Source organism: Phyllobates terribilis, unplaced genomic scaffold (assembly GCF_046119375.1).
Source record: "Phyllobates terribilis strain yellow unplaced genomic scaffold, ASM4611937v1 Scaffold_4__5_contigs__length_816908805, whole genome shotgun sequence".
NCBI classification, from domain to species: Eukaryota; Metazoa; Chordata; class Amphibia; order Anura; family Dendrobatidae; genus Phyllobates; species Phyllobates terribilis.
The window spans coordinates 564,976,272-564,994,294 of NW_027362764.1; the positions used below are offsets into that span (position 1 = coordinate 564,976,272).

The 18,023-nt window shown below is 39.6% G+C and overlaps 1 protein-coding gene across 5 annotated transcripts in view; it reads right to left on the minus strand.

Moving 5' to 3' along the window:
- The window catches only part of PTPRM (protein tyrosine phosphatase receptor type M), an 810,930-nt gene that overhangs the window by 25,100 nt on the left and 767,807 nt on the right, over positions 1 to 18,023 (minus strand). For all 5 annotated transcript variants that reach the window (XM_073679060.1, XM_073679055.1, XM_073679056.1 and 2 more), the window contains 5 exons: positions 15,015 to 15,169; positions 11,219 to 11,354; positions 9,567 to 9,716; positions 7,805 to 7,978; positions 3,204 to 3,335 (listed from right to left, as the gene is read on the minus strand). In XM_073679060.1, coding sequence (XP_073535161.1) covers positions 3,204 to 3,335; positions 7,805 to 7,978; positions 9,567 to 9,716; positions 11,219 to 11,354; positions 15,015 to 15,169 — 747 coding nt within the window. The remainder of the gene's footprint in view (positions 1 to 3,203; positions 3,336 to 7,804; positions 7,979 to 9,566; positions 9,717 to 11,218; positions 11,355 to 15,014; positions 15,170 to 18,023) is intronic.

Consider the following 18,023-nt stretch of genomic DNA (forward strand, 5'->3'; position numbering starts at 1 on the left):
TCGCTCGGATCATCCATAAGATCCAGCAGTGATAAAACATTTAGAAACATTTACAGATCTCCTAACCTTTCCACGTAAAGACATAGAGCACTTTATTTTAAAGGGTATACCAATAAATACTCACAGTCAGAGGAACTAATGCAACCGAAGCAAGAGAAGATAATCCAAACTAATTTCAGTGTTGTCTGTATTTAGCGTTTACCTAACTTAACATGAGTGGTTTATTGCTAATACTAATAGGCTTAGCTAAGTTACATGTATACACACATGTAGATACATATGTGGCATCTGTATCGGTGCCTGCCCTTCCTGTCTCCGCTTCTACTAGTTGTGGGTGAGACAAGGCGACAGTTCTAGTTTTATATCCCCTGGGACATAAAATATATCTCCCAGATTGGGAGTTATAGTGTTAACTGCCATGTGGTTCGGATGGGTCTGCCAGCTATTTAAGCTCCTGAAATCCAGCGGTCCACTGCCCAGTCATAGGGTTCGCTCACACTAATGTATAAAAAATCGGTCCCATTATTATCCAGAAAAGTGGTACAATTTTTTCTCACTTGTCATCCGTGTGCTGTCCCTATACAATCCGTTTTTTTACTCTGCAGCTATTAATCTTTTACAGGACCATTTACAGCTTTTTATGTTACAAAATTGTAATGTATTTGTAAAAAACGGAGGCCATACTGATGGTCCATATGGCATCCGATCTTTTTCTCACACCCATGAGATTTCAGAGTGAAATCGCAGCATGCTAACATTTATTTCTCATGTTGAATACAGCAGAGAAAAAATACGCAGATCTGCACTGCCTCACTGAATAGCATTGGTCCGAGTACAATCCAATTTTTTATTGGATTGCACTCGTCCAATTTATACGCTAGTGTGAGCGAGCCCATAATCTGACTTGCTCCTGTGTAACTTGTGCCTTGCTATTCTTTCAATCGACAGTCCTGACTTTTGACCTCGGCTTGCTTTCTGACTATTGTCCTTCTTTATGATTTTGTCCCTACACCTCCTGATTCTGACCCGGTTACCCGACTATTCTTGTGCCTCTGGTTCGTTCCCCTGGATAGAATCTCTTCCTTGGAAACAATCCAGTAGACCCAGATTTAAGACCAGATCTTTGTATAGGGGTTAAAGGGTGAAGGCCGGGGTTCCTTTGCAATCGGCGAGCAGGAGCGGCTTGCGCTAAATCTGACCAAGGTAGCCCTTTTGAGCCTGTGGCCTCTGACAGATGTAGCAATATATATGTACAGGGTGGGCCATTTATATGGATACACCTAAATTAAATATCAGGATTGGGGATGAGGAAGCCAAGCATACCAGGAATGGGGATGAGTGGGCAATACTTACCAGGATGGGGAAATTTACCAGTAGCTCCTGCATTTCCCACCCTAGACTTATACTCGAGTCAATAATTTTCCCAGTTTTTTGTGGTAAAATTAAGTACCTCAGCTTATACTCGGGTCGGCTTATACTCGAGTATATATGGTAAGTAGTGAAAAGTACAGGGTGGGCCATTTATATGGATACACCAAAATTAAATGGGAATGGTTGGTGATATCAACTTCCAGTTTGTGGCGCATTAGTATACGGGAGGGGGAAAACTTTTCCAGATGGGGTCATCTGAAGGCAATTGTCTATGCTGTGAAGATACGAGATGTGCAGCATCTGAAACAACGGATTCTGGAAGCCTGTGCTAGCATTTCTTCTGCGGTGTTGCTATCAGTATGTCAAGAGTGGGAGAAGAGGGTTGCATTGACAATCCAACACAATGGGCAGCACTTTGAACAAATTTTATAAGTGGTCATAAACTTGTAAAAAACTCATGAAAGAATAAAGTTACGTTAAAACCAAGCACACCATTGTTTTTCTTCTGAGATTCTCAATAAGTTTGATGTGTCACATGACTCTCCTCCCGTTGAAAAAAATAAAGCTGGATCCAAAATGGCCGACTTCAAAATGGCCGCCACAGTCACCACAATCTGGAAAAGTTTCCCCCTCCCATATACTAATGTGCCACTAACAGGAAGTTGATATCACCAACCATTCCCATTTAATTTAGGTGTATCCATATAAATGGCCCCCCCTGTGTGTATATACATATATATATATATATATATATGTTACAGATATTTCAGGAGGAGGATACTACATATAATTAGCTATATAACACATTATAGGGGCGGTGCACTGTAGACTATCCATCCAATATCCGAGTGGGTGCAAAGTAGAATGTGATGCATTGGATAGAGAAAAAAACAGCACAGGTTCATTGTAGACAAGTAGCATACATATACAGTATAAACTCTCCAAAAGACCACCTTTTTGAGATGTCCACCCAGATGAGATTTCCTATAACAAATCTTCAAATCTTACTATATATTGTGCATTCTAGCCATCTTCTCTGACAAGACCGCCACCCCAGAAGATAGGTTTTCACTGTTGGTGTCATTATAACGATTCTAATGGTGATTGGAACAGATGAGGATAGAGCGGTGTGTATGGAGCTTTATCATGCAGTGATGTTAATCTCTGTACTGTCACTTTAATCTTCTCATAAATAGCTGGCTATTACAATGACTACCAAATAATATGAACAGCTTCTCAAAAACATTTGCAGTAGTGTTGAGCGAATATGTTCTGTTAACCCTTTCGCCAAGTATGCTCGGGCCGAGCACCGAGTATTTACAGCTGCTCGGTGATATGGTTGAATCGCTCCCGTGTGCATGATTTGCAACTGTTTGACAGCTTTATTACATGTGAGGAATGTCAATTTCTTACACATTCCTCACATGTAATAAAGCTGTGAAATAGTCGCAAATCATGCACACGGGGGCGATTCAACCATATCACCGAGCAGCTGTAAATACTCGGAGCTCAGCCCGAGCATACTCGGACCAAAACATACTCACTCAACACTAATTTGCAGCAAAGTTTTGACTGTCACCCGCCATACACATGTGAAAAATAAGCTTGAAGGAATAAAGATCTATTCTGCTCTTTTCCCTGTATAAAACACAATTCTTTGCATTGACCAAGTGACTTTATAGTAACTTTTATCCAGGTGGCACAAAAAGCTTATCATGTGCATAAGCAGAAGAAAAGCCTGACCTTTCCTCTTGGCCTATGGAAAGCTTTGCAGAAAAGTAAAATGCTCTGAAATAATTCTGCCAGTGCATGCGTGATTTCAGCTGACATACCTGTGCAGGGTCTACATCATTTAGCATTACTATTGATGTGCAGTGATAGTCAAGGACCAGCCTCCAGAAGTCTTTTACTGTGTTCGGTAAAGGATGTTGTGTAACGATGAAAGCTGAAGGCTGAACATAGCTCTATAGAAAGAAGAACAAATTATAATGATAGCGGAGAATCAGGAAATCAAGTATGTTCAAAAGCAGAATGTCACAAACCAAGACATTGTTAAGATTAACAAAACGGACGAGGCCCCTTTGGAGGGTTTTTTTTCCTTTTTTCTTGTAAGAAATGCCACCACTTTATAACATTTTCATCTTCAAGTGGTAACAATAGGACTCACTTTTTTAACAAAGGATTTGACAAGAAATTGATTTGTGAGGTCACTGTGGTATTTCTTCCAGTTTTATTTTTAGTGAAGATATTCACATTCTAATAGGAAGGTGAAGGTTAACTTTTAACATTTGTACTTATTAAATGGTTGACACAGCGGAAACTTTTTCACTTGAGCATAAAAAAGAAATTATAATATACTTAAGTCCAGAACCAAGCAGACTGCGAGCTTCAAGACTTGAGTAGTGGCTAGACTTTCCATCGCCCGGGGCAAACATGCAGGCCTGATCTCTAGGGGCTACTCTGACCAGGGCGTCTATTGCAGGGAATTTAGGATAAAATGTGTTTTCTGTATGCATTTAGTGATGTGTGCACTTATGTGTGTAAGAGTAACAGCAAAGGATATCTTAAGCTACGTTCATACAAATTTTTTTTTACAGAAAAAATTAAATGCGGATTTCCAAGAGAATTACAAGGCTAAGGGCTCGCTCTCTCTTGAGATTAAATTGGACCAATGCAATTCGATAAAAAATCAGATTGCATTCGGACCTATTTAATCCTATGATGGTGTGCTCGGTTGCACTTATTTTTCCAGCGCCGATCAGATTGCGATTGGGCTGGAAAAAAATCACAGCATGCTGCATTCGGATCACACACACCCATATAATCTATGGGTGCGTGTGGAACATCGCACTGCACTCGGATATTACCCGAGTGCAGTGGGATTCCCTCAGATGCCAGTAACAGAGGAAATGGAGAAATTGATTTCTCTGTCCCCTCCGCAGCTGTGCTGTGATCCTCTTTGTGCGAGGGGATCGCAGTACCGAGCACTGACATTCGGCTCCCGTCCACAGCAGAGCGGGAGCCGAATGTCATTAGCGTATCTCACCCGATGCTCTCGCATCGGATGTGATTTACTAGTGGGACCCCGGCCTAACTCAGATATCTCCTGTGGTTTTACAGTTTAACTTGCCAGATCAAAGCAGAAATTGGAATAACCTGCCATGGTTTCTATGAGGGATCCAAAAGAACAACTGACCCTTCAATTATATATTTTTTCAAATCTCAAATTTCAAATCTCAGTATTGGTTGAACAGTAAACCGGTTATCCTCTTCAAATTAATAAATCAATTAAAGGCAGATTTTCATGAAATGCCCGCTAAAACCTTCATGAAAAAAATTCATTGTGTGAATATACCCATAGGGCCGGAGCATCAAGTGTTTATGGCAGAAAACTAGTGTAAAATACTTTGAATAGTCACAAAATTTTTATAGAACTTGGAGTTGCACCAACAATTTGCAGCTCTGACAAAATGGGCATAGATGGTGAGAAATGGGAGTGGGTCACGCAGAGTGGCCTACCCATCAAATTTATGAAAAGTGCCAATGTTTTTTACGCCAAAAATGTTACTCCAGTCTCTGACTGGAGTAATAATTCTGGTGAGGCGCACGCCATTGAAAAGATGCAACTAATTCATCAAGTGGCATGCACCTCTTAATGAATTCAGCACATCTTAATCCTGCACACATCTCATTAAAGGGAACCTGTCAGCTGCAGCATGCTGCCCAAACCGAAGGCAGCATTTATTAGCCAATGACTGTGTGTTCACAGCCATATATGTTTGTCGTACAGGTGGGCCCCTGGTGGCTTCTCCCTGCCCACTGACAGTGACTGGCAAGACTTTGCCTGCGTGCTGGGGAGCTGGGGACCAGCCTATACAATTTGTCACCTGTGTAGCTCATTCCCTGGCGGCCATTAAAAGCATTTTTTTCTCTGAAACACTGTAGTATTTCAGAGACAAACATATATGGCTGTGATCACACAGCCAGTGGCTAATACATGCCACCCGTGGTTTGGGCAGCAAGTATCAGCTGACAGGTTCCCATTAAGACTTGTATATGAACTGCCAGTTTTAAAGTTGTTTTCCCATGAACAAAAGTACTATTTTTATGTTGAAAATAAGTTTCTTTGTAAATACCTTGCTTTGCAGTTTCTGCCTGTGAGCGGCGCTATCAATGGCTGCTCACAGGCATCACGTAACCGCCACTGATGTCATGTCAAGTGAGGCGTGACATCAGTGACGCGCTCCCTGCGGTGGATGCTGGGCTGTGGGTGGGGTTACCCCATGCATCTCACTCAGCATCCTCTGCGCGCTTTTCCAATGAATTTACAAAATGGGGAGAGAACCCCAAAAGAGACCCCTCTCTAACAAGCCATAAAACTTAACTTTTATTTCATATTTGATTAAAAACTCCTAGGGGTATATAAAAACGTTGTCCCTAATCTGCCTTTAGTATTTTATAGTGGTATTCGTATTTCTACATACACTTGGCGGCACCCGGGTGCCTTCATTCAAACGGCAGAATAGGACAAACTGTACTTATAGCTCATCCAATGAATGGGGAGAGGGAGAGCGTGCGGTGGATGCTGGATGTGACGCGGGGGGTATCCCCACCCATAGCCCATCACTCACCCTGGAGCACAGCACTGAGTCACCCCCGGCTGCCCCCGAACTTGACTTGACATCAGCAGATGTCAGAGCCGGCTGCAGCTGGGGGTCACGTGATGCCTGTGAGCGGCCAGTGATAGCGCCACTCACAGGCAGTAACTGCAAAGCAAGGTATTTACAAAGATATTTATTTTTAACATAAAAATAGAATGGCCAATTATTAATAGTAGTGGACAACCCCTTTAAATAAAATGTTCCTGTGCTGAGATAATCTTATAAATGTGCCCCTGCTGTGTACTGTGTAATGGCTGTGTCTGACCGTGCAGGGACATGGTCTGATCATACCACAGCTCCTGGGCAGGGGGGGAGAAAACAAGTATACAGACATTACAGCAGGGGGTCACAGCGGATTCTTTTTTTGAGGTAAAACATTGTTTAAAATCAGGCACGAAAATGTTTTACCTCACAAAAATAATCAGTTGTGATCCCATGCTGTAATGTCTGTATACTTCTTTACTTCCTCCCCTGCCCAGGAGATATGGTATGATCAGACCATGTTCCTGTACGGTCAGACACAGCCATTACACAGTACACAGCAGGGGCACATTTATAAAATTATCTCAGCACAGGAACATTTTATTTAAATACATTCAATTGTGGAACTTATTATTATTGCAAGATCTATTGATTAAAATCAACTTTTGTTCATGGGACAACCCCTTTAATGAATTGTGGCCTCAGCGCTCTGAAACCACTCCCCCCAGAACAAATGAAATAATGTGCAAAATTTTAGGCAAGTATAGAAAAAAAGCTTAAAATAAAAGTGTTAGGGTAATTCAGACATGAGTATTTCATGGATAGAACGCATACCTATGGGGCTGTTCACATGTCTGAGTATATTTGCAGAACAAGTAGTCCGCACAAAATCAAGGAGATATCTCCAATTTTGATCTCAACATCATTGAGTCTGTCTGGGATTACATGAAGACACACAATGTGCACCAGCCTAAATCCACAGAAGATCTATGGTTAGATGTCCAAGATATTTGGAACAACCTCCCTGCCGAGTTCTTTCAAAAACTGTGTGCACGTGTACCTAGAAGGAATGAAGCTGTTTTGAAGGCATAAGGGCGGTCACACCAAATATTGATTTGGTTCATTCACTTTGCATTTTGATAAATGATCTAGTTTTGAAAGCATTTTTATGTTCCAGCATTTTCCCCCATACCTAAATAAAAATTTTGCTTGATACTTTATGCTTTTTTAAACCTAACGTTATCTATCTGTATGTGTAATATATGATAGCAATCATCCAGTCCATTAGAGCAAACTACAGGGAATAAAGTCAGGATATTTTCACACATACTGCAGGATTCTATGTGTTCATACCTCAGGTATAGATGAATGTGCACCTTTATATAGATTATGTAGATTTAATATCATTTCTCTGAAGGGTTGTTTTAGGTGTAATTCAAAATCTTAATATTTACAACTCAAAAACAAGAGCAAAGCGTGAAGTTCTGCAGTACTACAACAACAAACGGGTCTACAGAGCCCACTAGAGCGCAGACAACGTAGTATCAAGGGAAATAATGCAGAGATGGCGTTCTGTCCTGTACTTCATCAATGTCCTTATGATCTACTGGTATTGTAGAACTTTAGATGACATTACTTTTCTCTGCAATACCTGTCACTTACTGTTGTGTAAGTGTACCCTGATGGGTGCTTTATCAAGCTCCGGGCTGTTTTCTCTTATTTGGGAGATCTCATTTTGCGGGATTATAGATTATATTCTCATTAGTATGAACTATAAAAAAGCTTCTTACATCCATCAAGGCTGCATTGATGTAGTTACTGCTTTCTCCATCTATTGTTATGAGGAAAGGGAGGCAACGGTCTGGAGGTAAGACATCCATGCAACGGTTCTTTTCATGGTTCCTAGGCAAGAGTGCTATACTGCAGTCTTCTACCCGTAGTGTTGGAGTCACCATGTTCAACGTCTGCAAACAGAGTAACATCAGATTGGCAGATTACGATTGATCATAACTATTGTAATAAACTATGACAGTATTTCAACATATTTTTGGGAAAGAGTGACTATTCATGCTAGTGGTGGCATATAAATTTCTCATCTGACTGTTGAGATCCCTCCAGTCCTGAGAATTAAAAATACATTTTATCAGAAAATGACCTACTATTTAAATGCAGTTTTTGTGTTAATACAAATCTGTTAAAAAAAATAGTAATCTTGAAATTTTCAGACTGGCCACTGGAGCTATTTAAGACTTATGTGTCTTTTCAGGAACAGTTTTCAGCAGTCTTATTATCATCAGAGGCACAATTATTATAACAGGTAACACATCTATACACAGCTGATAATGCAGGATCCACCATTCACAATAGGTGATGTCACAGCTGACCCTGCTCTCCCTCCATTCAAAATGCTCATTAGATGCTTTAATACAAAAGATTGGGTTTGATTCAGCCTATTGATGTTAATGTACATATGGATGTCCTGAAAAAAAAAACAAGAAGTCTAGAAAAACCAAAGTGACCAGTATGAAAATTACAAGACTTCTCATTTAAATTTTTAATACAGATTGTGATATGGAAATAAAAATATTGCTATATTTTTTAAATTCATTTAACACAAAGAAAATGTTTTAAACAATAGGTCATTTTCTGATGACACATGATAATCATTTGACTAATAATGCTAGGCTCAGATTACTTTTGTGCCCACATTCCTGACTCTGTTGGGGGTTTCAGTCTGAACCCCTCCTAAAGAAAAAATTGTGTCTGGCTGATAAGACGGTCACCTAGGTCAGACAGTCCGAAATTACATACTTTTTCTAACTGAAGTATAAGACTATATTACTGGCACATTTGAATCCCATTTTTTCGGGGGCACTGACAGAAGCTCTCAACGAATTCAGAAACAAAGGCTTAAACTTGGTCTAAACCTGCCCTAAATGGTATGTATCCTGTATTGTTAACAATGAAAAAAGTTAGGAAATCTAAGCAGATATTAAGGGTATATGGGCTTTTGGGTCATATGGTAATTTAGATAAACATATATTATTATTGATAACTGAAGAGTGCAGTAGAAAGGTGTCCCACTTGGATTTCCCAAAGATACACAGACGCTGAGAGCCAGCTCTATATACAAAGTAGACTGACAAGCAGACTTAAGCCTGCCATACACATTAGATGGCTGTCGGCTGAACGAAGCTTCAGCCTATCATTTGGGCCTACAGCCTTCTCAGCCAACTTTCCCTCACACAGGAGCGCTCATTCAGTTCCTTTGTTCTCTACGTGAGAGCCTTCACCAGACTTTCCTGGCAATGGCTGATCTCCACAAGTACAAAGTGATCAGCAGTCTGAATTCGGACATACCAGAGCTACACATTCCCGGACGATCAGTTTTCCGGGCCCCCCATACACATTAGAATGTAGGAAGAACTTGTCAATATGGGTGGGTTCATTCAACATTAGTCTAATATTTAAGGAGGCCTTAAGACAAAAAACGGTGTACCAACACTACAGGATGAAGTCCTATTAAAGAAAACTAGGTTCATTTACACTTACTCTAAATTCCTCTTTAATCTGACTGGAGTTTGTTTGAGGGTCCACTTTATTCATTTCATAGTATACTGATCGGACCTGAGATGCAGAGATTGATGTGTCTCCACATAAACAGGCTTCTAATATGGCATCATGAATGAACACATACTGTTCCTGAAAATAGAAAAACAAATATTATATAGAAATTCACTGCTTATCTATTAGGAATAATTAGTCTAACATTCAGAAATCGAAAATTATAATGGATCAAAAGTAGGGATTTTTTTCTTTCGCCATTATATTTTTCTAAAATTGGTTATTTTCTTAAGAATAAAGGTAGTCAGACGTTTTTTTGTAGTTGATGATGAGGGTTGTGCACATGTCAGGAGGAATTTTGGTCCACTCCTCTCTGCAGATCATCTCTAAATCATTCCGATTTTGAGGCTGTTGCTTGGCAAATCGGAGCTTCAACTCCCTCCATAAGTTTTCTATGGGATTAAGGTCTGGAGGCTGGCTAGGCCACTCCATGACCTTAATGTGCTTCTTTTTGAACCACTCCTTTGTTGCCTTGACTGTATGTTTTGGGTCATTGTCTTGCTGGAAGACCCAGCCACGACCCATTTTTAATGGCCTGGCGGAGGGAAGGAGGTTGTCACTCAGGATTTTACGGTACATGGCTCCATCCATTCTCCCATTGATGTTTCCACCTCCATGCTTGACAGTGGGGACGGTGTTCTTTGGGTCATAGGCAACATTTCTCTTCTTCCAAACACGGCGAGTTGAGTTAATGCCAAAGAGCTCAATTTTTGTCTCATTTGACCACAGCATCTTCTCCCAATAACTCACAGAATTATCCAGGGTTCATTGGCAAACTTCAGACGGGCCTGCACATGTGCCTTCTTGAGCAGGGGGACCTTGCGGGCACTGCAGGATTTTAAACCTATAAGGTGTAATGTGTTACCAATGGTTTTCTTGGTGACTGTGGTCCCAGCTGCCTTGAGATCATTAACAAGTTCCCCCCCGTGTAGTTTTAGGCTAATCTCTCACCTTCCTCATGATCAAGGATACCCCACGAGGTGAGATTTTGCATGGTGCCCCAGATCGATGTTGATTGACAGTCATTTCGTATTTCTTTCATTTTCTTACTATTGCACCAACAGTTGTCTCCTTCTCACCCAGCACCTTACTTATGGTTTTGTAGCCCATTCCAGCTTTGTGCAGGTCTATGATCTTGTCCCTGACATCCTTAGAAAGCTCTTTGGTCTTGCCCATGTTGTAGAGGTTAGAGTCTGACTGATTAATTGAGTCTGTGGACAGGAGTCTTTCATACAGGTGACTATGTAAGACAGCTATCTTTAATGCAGGTAACGAGTTGATTAGGAGCGTCTAACTGGTCCGTAGGAGCCAGAACTCATAATGGTTTATAGGGGATTAAATACTTATTTCTCACTGCAAAATGCAAATAAATTTATCTAATTTATACAATGTGATTTTCCTGATTTTTTGGGGATATTCTATCTCTCAATGTTAAAATTAACCGACCCTTAAAATTATAGACTGTTGATGTCTTTGTCAGTGGGCAAACTTACAAAACAGCAAGGGATCAAATAATTATTTCCTTCACTGTATATTCTCACCACACACTATATATGTATACATATACACAGTATACATACCTCCGTTTGTACCATGTTCACTCTACGAGAGCGAAGTTCCCTCACACAGTTGTAAATATCTACAACTCCTTCCCTTTCAGCCATGTCCAGCATGATGTCTATGACAATAAAGCAACCCGTTCGACCAGCTCCAGCGCTGAAAGAAAAAATGCAAAAATTTTTCAAATCAATATATTCCCTAATGGGCTGGTGTGGACTGACAATTGTGGAGGTTGTGTTTAGATTTTCTTGCAGCCAAATGCAGCGTATGACATCACCCTAATATGAGAAATTGTTCACACTTAAACACAATAGCAGAAATTAAAGGGGCTGTTCCTGTGCTGAGATAATCTTATAAATGTGCCCCTGCTGTGTACTGTGTAATGGATTTGTCTCACCGCGCAGGAACATGGTCTGATCATACCACAGCTCCTGGACAGGGAAGGACGTAAAAGAGTATACAGACATTACAGCAGGGGATCACAGCTGATTATTTTTGTGAGGTAAAACATTTCTTTCCCTGTTTAAAAACATGTTTTACCTCACAGAAAGAATCAGCTGTGATCCCCTGCTGTCCTGTCTGTATACTCTTTTGCTTCCTCCCCTGCCCAGGAGATGTGGTATGATCAGACCATGTTCCTGCACAGTGAGAAACAGCCATTACACATTTTTAAGATTATCTCAGCACAGGAACATTTTTATTTAACACATCCAATTGGGGAACTTATTATTATTACAAGATGTATTAATTAAAACATAATTTGTTCGTGGGAAAACCCCTTTAAGCTGTTAAACACTTTTTGTTTGCACTATCACCTTTTCTCTACTTTAACCTTGCAGTTAATACTAGTTGGGTTCTGGGTTCCAGCTTATTCTTCCACTATGGCCTGTGATGTGCCACAACCTATATCAGAGAGTCCACTTATGAAGTCCTGGTTTCCAAAAGAGAAAACTAACTAGACCACCAATAAGAAAATAAAGGTAATCCGATATCTGTCACACATAATGAGGGAATTCACCAACAGTGTGAGAAGAGCTCAGAATTTTCCCTGTTAATTAAATGGGAGCTGTACTTTCAACGAATTTTGCATAAATCAATAGTACATGCTATTATAAGAAATTTTGCAATATATCTGACCCACCTATGAGACACTTTTTTTCCCTCCCCCTACCATCAGAACTTGTCATTGACTCAAAACTGCTCACTCCACCTTGCTCAAGACAGGGCAAACTGTTAGCCCATGAGGTGTCAGGATACACCTCCTATTATATCATAGGGAGAGGTAAAGGGGAGGAGGAGGAGTGAAGAACAGAGTGAGAATAAATATTTGTTACAGTATTTGGAGTGCCAAGGATCTCCTATATTCTTCAGGAGCAGAGTGAAAAAACAAGCAGAGGGAGACCCAGAAAGATTGTGCTGAGCTTTCAAACAAGTCTTTTACCTCCCGAAAGAGCTGAATTCACATCTACACTAATTAGTACTGCTATATAACTTCTTCCATTCTACTGCTGTTTTTCTCTGTATGCAATGTAAGGAATGAAGAGCAGGAATATATCTCTGTGCGCCTTGCTGCATATAGAAGAGCATTATAACAGTTAGTCTCCCCTCACCAGCTTAGACTTAATTGAAAATTTAGAGATAGCGCTTACAGAGGGGAAAACTTGTGAGAAATGCAGGATAACAGTCATATAATGGCTATGTATACACAAAGACAGATACCCTTTAAAAGAAGCCTTTCATAAACATTTCCTATGTAGAAGACACCTTGCCTTGGGAAGAATAACAGAACATTGTTGATGACTGTATAATATATTTTGCTATTCCAGGGAACATTTTATGAAAATGCTTTCAATTTTGTCAACATTGACAAGCAACATGCAAAAGAAAAGGGACAAGGAAATACAAAATATTGTAATCCATACCAGACAAGTATCGTACATGGTTTATGTAATGAAATGTAAAAGCCTTGCAGGGAAAATGTTTTAAAAGTCCCTATACTTGTTTCATAAAAATCGCTATATCTGAGTGTATTGCTTTTATGTACATTGTAAATTCACCAACTTCATTATTTGATCCTGCCCCTGGGAATTTATAAATTAGACCATCATGCAATCAATGCATGCTTTTCTATAGTACTGAAACCCAGGGTGGTCTGCAAGCAGTGTTATTTTTAACTGATCAATATGGCATAATAACATCGCATTTTCTGATATGTTGTAAATGTATTCATGTCCATTAAAAGGGTTTTTCAGTTTTAAAATAGTGAAAAGCCTTTTCTAATTTATTTGGGTAAAGCATATTAGGGAGGGCAACCATGGCATGTGCCTCCCTTGGGTGCTGAGGACTATCTAAATACAGCACTAGGAGAGAACACTGAATCTTTACCCAGGGTTAAAGAAAGCATGGCTGCATCTATGAAATTTGTCCATGTTTTTCAAGATGTCTGATTGCTGTCATTTACTTCAATAGGATGAAAATGTGTTCAGCTCATGTAAAAGACACAAAGGTGGAAAACTAGAGAGAGCTTTATAATGGTATAATAACTGAGTGCCCTTCTGTGATCATCTCATGACCCAGATACACACTCATCTTCTGAGGAAGAAATCCATTCATTGACCACTAACAGAAATTTCTAAAAAAACTGCAAAGAATTAGTGTGCAAAAAAATGCTAAAGTTTTATTATTCAATAAATAAGCTGAATATGCAATACATCTTTAAGTTACTGTCTTTTTTCATTCAGCATTTCCATTAAATTGTTATTCAAATTGCCCCATCAGAGAGGAAGAGGACTAGAACTCTAGTGCCTACTGGAAGTAGCAATTCTAAAAGTCAATATCGACCACTTAACAAGCCTTGTCACATGACTTAGGATAAAAGCCAAAACAGAATCTCAATTTGCAGACACGTCTTTCGGGGTGTTTCCCCTCCTTTGTACATAGCAGGAGATTTGATTTGGCTGGATGAGAGACCTCTGACTGGGGTCTATCAGGGTAATATGTTAGGGCATGTGCCCACGATGCGTTCGGGCCTGCGGACTCTTTCATAGAGGTTAGATCTATGGGGAAAGCCCGAATGCGAACCTGCTGGAGAAATTGACATGCTGCAGTCTGGAAAGACACACCACATGTCAGTTTCCGCGGGTGATCCAAGGTTGCACAGAGATGCATAGTGGATATGGGATTTCTACAAATCCAATCCACTATGCTGTAACATCTGGCCGCTGCGGGTTTGATGCAGCGTCAAACGAGTAGCAAATCCGGACCGGCACATACCCTCACTCTCCACAAGGAGAAACGTAAGCCCTAGGCCCAGTCAGAGGCCTCTCATACAGCCAAATCAGATCTTATGCTCTGCACTGAGGAGGGGCAAAACCCTGAAACACGTGCTGCAAATTGAGATTCTGGTTTGGCTTTTATCCCAAGTCATGTGGGAAGGATCATTAAAGTGTTGATATTAACTTTTAAGATTGCGACTTCCAATAAGTGGCAATGGAGTTCAAGTCCTCTTCCTCTCTAACGAGACAAATTGCATATTTAATTTCCCAACATTGCATGGCATATAAGTCTCCGTACACTAGCATGTCAGACATGTCACTCTCCACAAGTAGAAACATTACCCTTTAGACCCCCATTAAAATGTTATATTGTCTGTCTTTATTCCCTTTATAATGAAATATTATCATTATTATAATAGTCTACGATTATTCAACTTGACACAGTAAAATCCTATGTAAAAATAGATGTGTAAAATATAGTAGCATTTAGAGTCATAATAAAAGTGGCTGCACATCATTTAGAATTTCATTCTTCGTTTACCTGCAGTGCACAACCAGTGGGCCTGAGCTGGCTGGGCTCTTTGATTTGACTTGTCGGACAAAGCCTAAAAGTCCTGTTGCATGGTACGGCACACCATGATCAGGCCAGCCTGTAAAGTGGAACTGGCGGATTTCTCGAATTTCATGTACACCCCTCTGTAAATAATGAAAGAATAAAAATGAATATGGATTTATGCATGTTGATCAGTCTGTTAAAAAAAAATCCATCGTATGACAATGAATCCACATGAAATGAAAAAATATGTTGTAAATTGATCTAAATATATTTGCAAGGTGATATTAATTATCTTCATAAAAGCTAAAGAAAACACATAAAAACATTGTAAATAATCTCTATTGTGCTAAACAGTAATGGTTCTTACCAAATAATAATCACCATACAATTCCTGTGTTATAATGGAGCCACTACAAAAACAGTCTTTTTTATTATTATAGGCAGGATATGTATACTTTATATTGCAGCCTTCAATTATTTTCTATGTTCTATTTTCCGTAGGTTGAAACCAATTTAATATTAGAAAAGTAACAAAGATACTACACAAATCGCAAAGAAGAAAAAAGTTCAAAGATTTTGATATGAACTGAATTCACCCCACTTCTTGCGGTGTCTTATAGTTTGCCAGAAAGATAATATTCTAGAAAGTCTTCATAAATCTCAACAAACATGATATTCTAATACAGCGCTACCATTTCTAATGGGATTGAATGGAACTCCATCTGTTCAGCAGATGAATCGAGTCTATACAAGATTTAATAAGAAACATCTCCAACTGGAGGTCTTCACACTTTCCTCATCAATGCAAACATATGCTATTTAGTGCAATTTGCAAACTTCACAGGACTGGGAAAGAACTTTGAGTTTCAGTTCACAAACAAAAAGTTAACTAAGAATATGTGGAAAACAGGGTGGTCAGGAAAACACGACGCTCCTTTTATTATATTATTATATGGAGTAAAAGAATGTTCTGGTGAAAAGAAATGAACAATTTAATACTATATGTCATGTGAACTGAGATAGAAATGTTGGGTTGTCAAGCGATAAAAGACGATAGCGTTGGAGAACTCTTGGGGCCGACACAGAAATGATTTATGAACTAGTCTTAGGCAATGACAATAGTTCATTGTATGGAAATGTTCTATAATTTTCCACGTTACATCCATGTTCATTGGTGTTTTGGATGGACTCCTGAAAAGATATTCGGTAGAATCTTAAAAAAAACCAACATGCTGCAAACGTAGTTAAAGGGGTCGTCCAGGACTTTTAGTATTTTTTCCTATAAGAAAAGAACTTAGGGGCAGGTAGTTGCTAAGTACCTGCCTGTTCTACCTGGCGATGATCTCTACAGACGATTCTCCTGCTTCCGTTGATAGCACGTCGACAGAGCAACTTCTTCTCTTCTGTCAACGGGGTGTCGTTGCTGATGTCTAACCGTGGGGAGCTGACTATCAATTGGCATGACGTCAGCAGTGATGCCCTGTTGACAGAGCAGACCAGAAGAGAAGGCACTGCTCTGTCCATATGAGGTGAAATAAAGTCACTGCCTAAGCCGGGAGATATTATTGCCGTGCAGATCAGGCAGGTGATGAGCAACTACCTGCATGTAAGTTTTTAGCCCCATAGGAAAAAATAACCAAAGTACTGGATAACCCTTTTAATTATATGAAAAAAGCCATAAAGCCAAATAAAAGAAAAGGAGTTTGTGAATACAGTCTGGAACGAACAGGAACTAAGGAGCTTGGCAACCCCTTTAATGCTGCCTACTGGTATTCAGTTAAGCCAGAAAACTTAGCCAACATATTGAGTAAAACAAATATTGTCTATTAGAAGAATAAATAGAAGATATTTGGATAGGGTAAAGGATCAGGTAGAGAGGTAACTGTTAAATAAAAATAATTTATTGAATAAATGTAAAAGATAGGTTAAAATAAATTTGAAACCAGAAGTTTACATACACTATATAAGAAGACACATATGCATGTTTTTCTCAATATCTAACATGAAATCAGAATAAACCTTTCCCGTTTTATATCAATTAGGATTACCATAATTTTTAATATTTGCCATAATGAGAGAGAGAATGTTTTAAGGCATTTTTATTACTTACTGCAAAGCCAAAAGTTTACATACACTAAGTTTACTATGCCTTTAAACAATTCTGGACTGCCCACAGGATGATGTCATGTGTTTGGAAGCTTCTGATTTTTTTTGGTTGATGTTTTTTTGGCAAAATCTGAGTTAATTAGAGACACAACTGTGGATGTATTTTAATGCACACCTGAAACACACTGCTTCTTTGTGTAGAATCATGAGAAAGTCTAAAGAAATCAGCCAAGATATCAGGAAGAGAATTGTGGACTTTCACAAGTCTGGCTCATCCTTGGGTACAATTCAAGATACCTGAAGGTGCCTCATTCATTGGTACAAACAATTATATGCAAGTACAAACAAGATGGGAATGTCCAGCCATCATACCGCTCAGGAAGGAGACAGGTTCTGTGTCCCAGAGACGAAAGTGCTTTGTTTCGACATGTGTGTATCAACCCAAGGACAAAAGCAAAAGACCTTGTGAAGATGATGGTGGAAGCTGGTAAGATTGTGTCAATATCCACAGTGAAAAGAGTACTGTATCAACATGGGCTGAAAGGCCACTCTGCCAGGAAGAAGCCATTACTCCAAAAGAAACATAAAAAAGCCAGATTAATGTTTGTAAATGCACACAGGAACAAAGACCTTAATTTTTGGGGACACGTTCTGTGGTCTGATGAAACAAAAATGTAACTTTTTGGGCATAATGACGAACGTTACGTTTGGAGGAAAAAGGGAGAAGCTTGGAAGCCTAAAAACACCATCCCAAATGTGAAACACGGGGGTGGCAGCATCATGTTATGGGGCTGTTTTGCTGCAGGAGGGACTGGTGCACTTCACAAAATAGATGGCATCATGAGAAAAGAAGATTATGTGGCAATACTGAAGCCAGGAAGAGGTTGG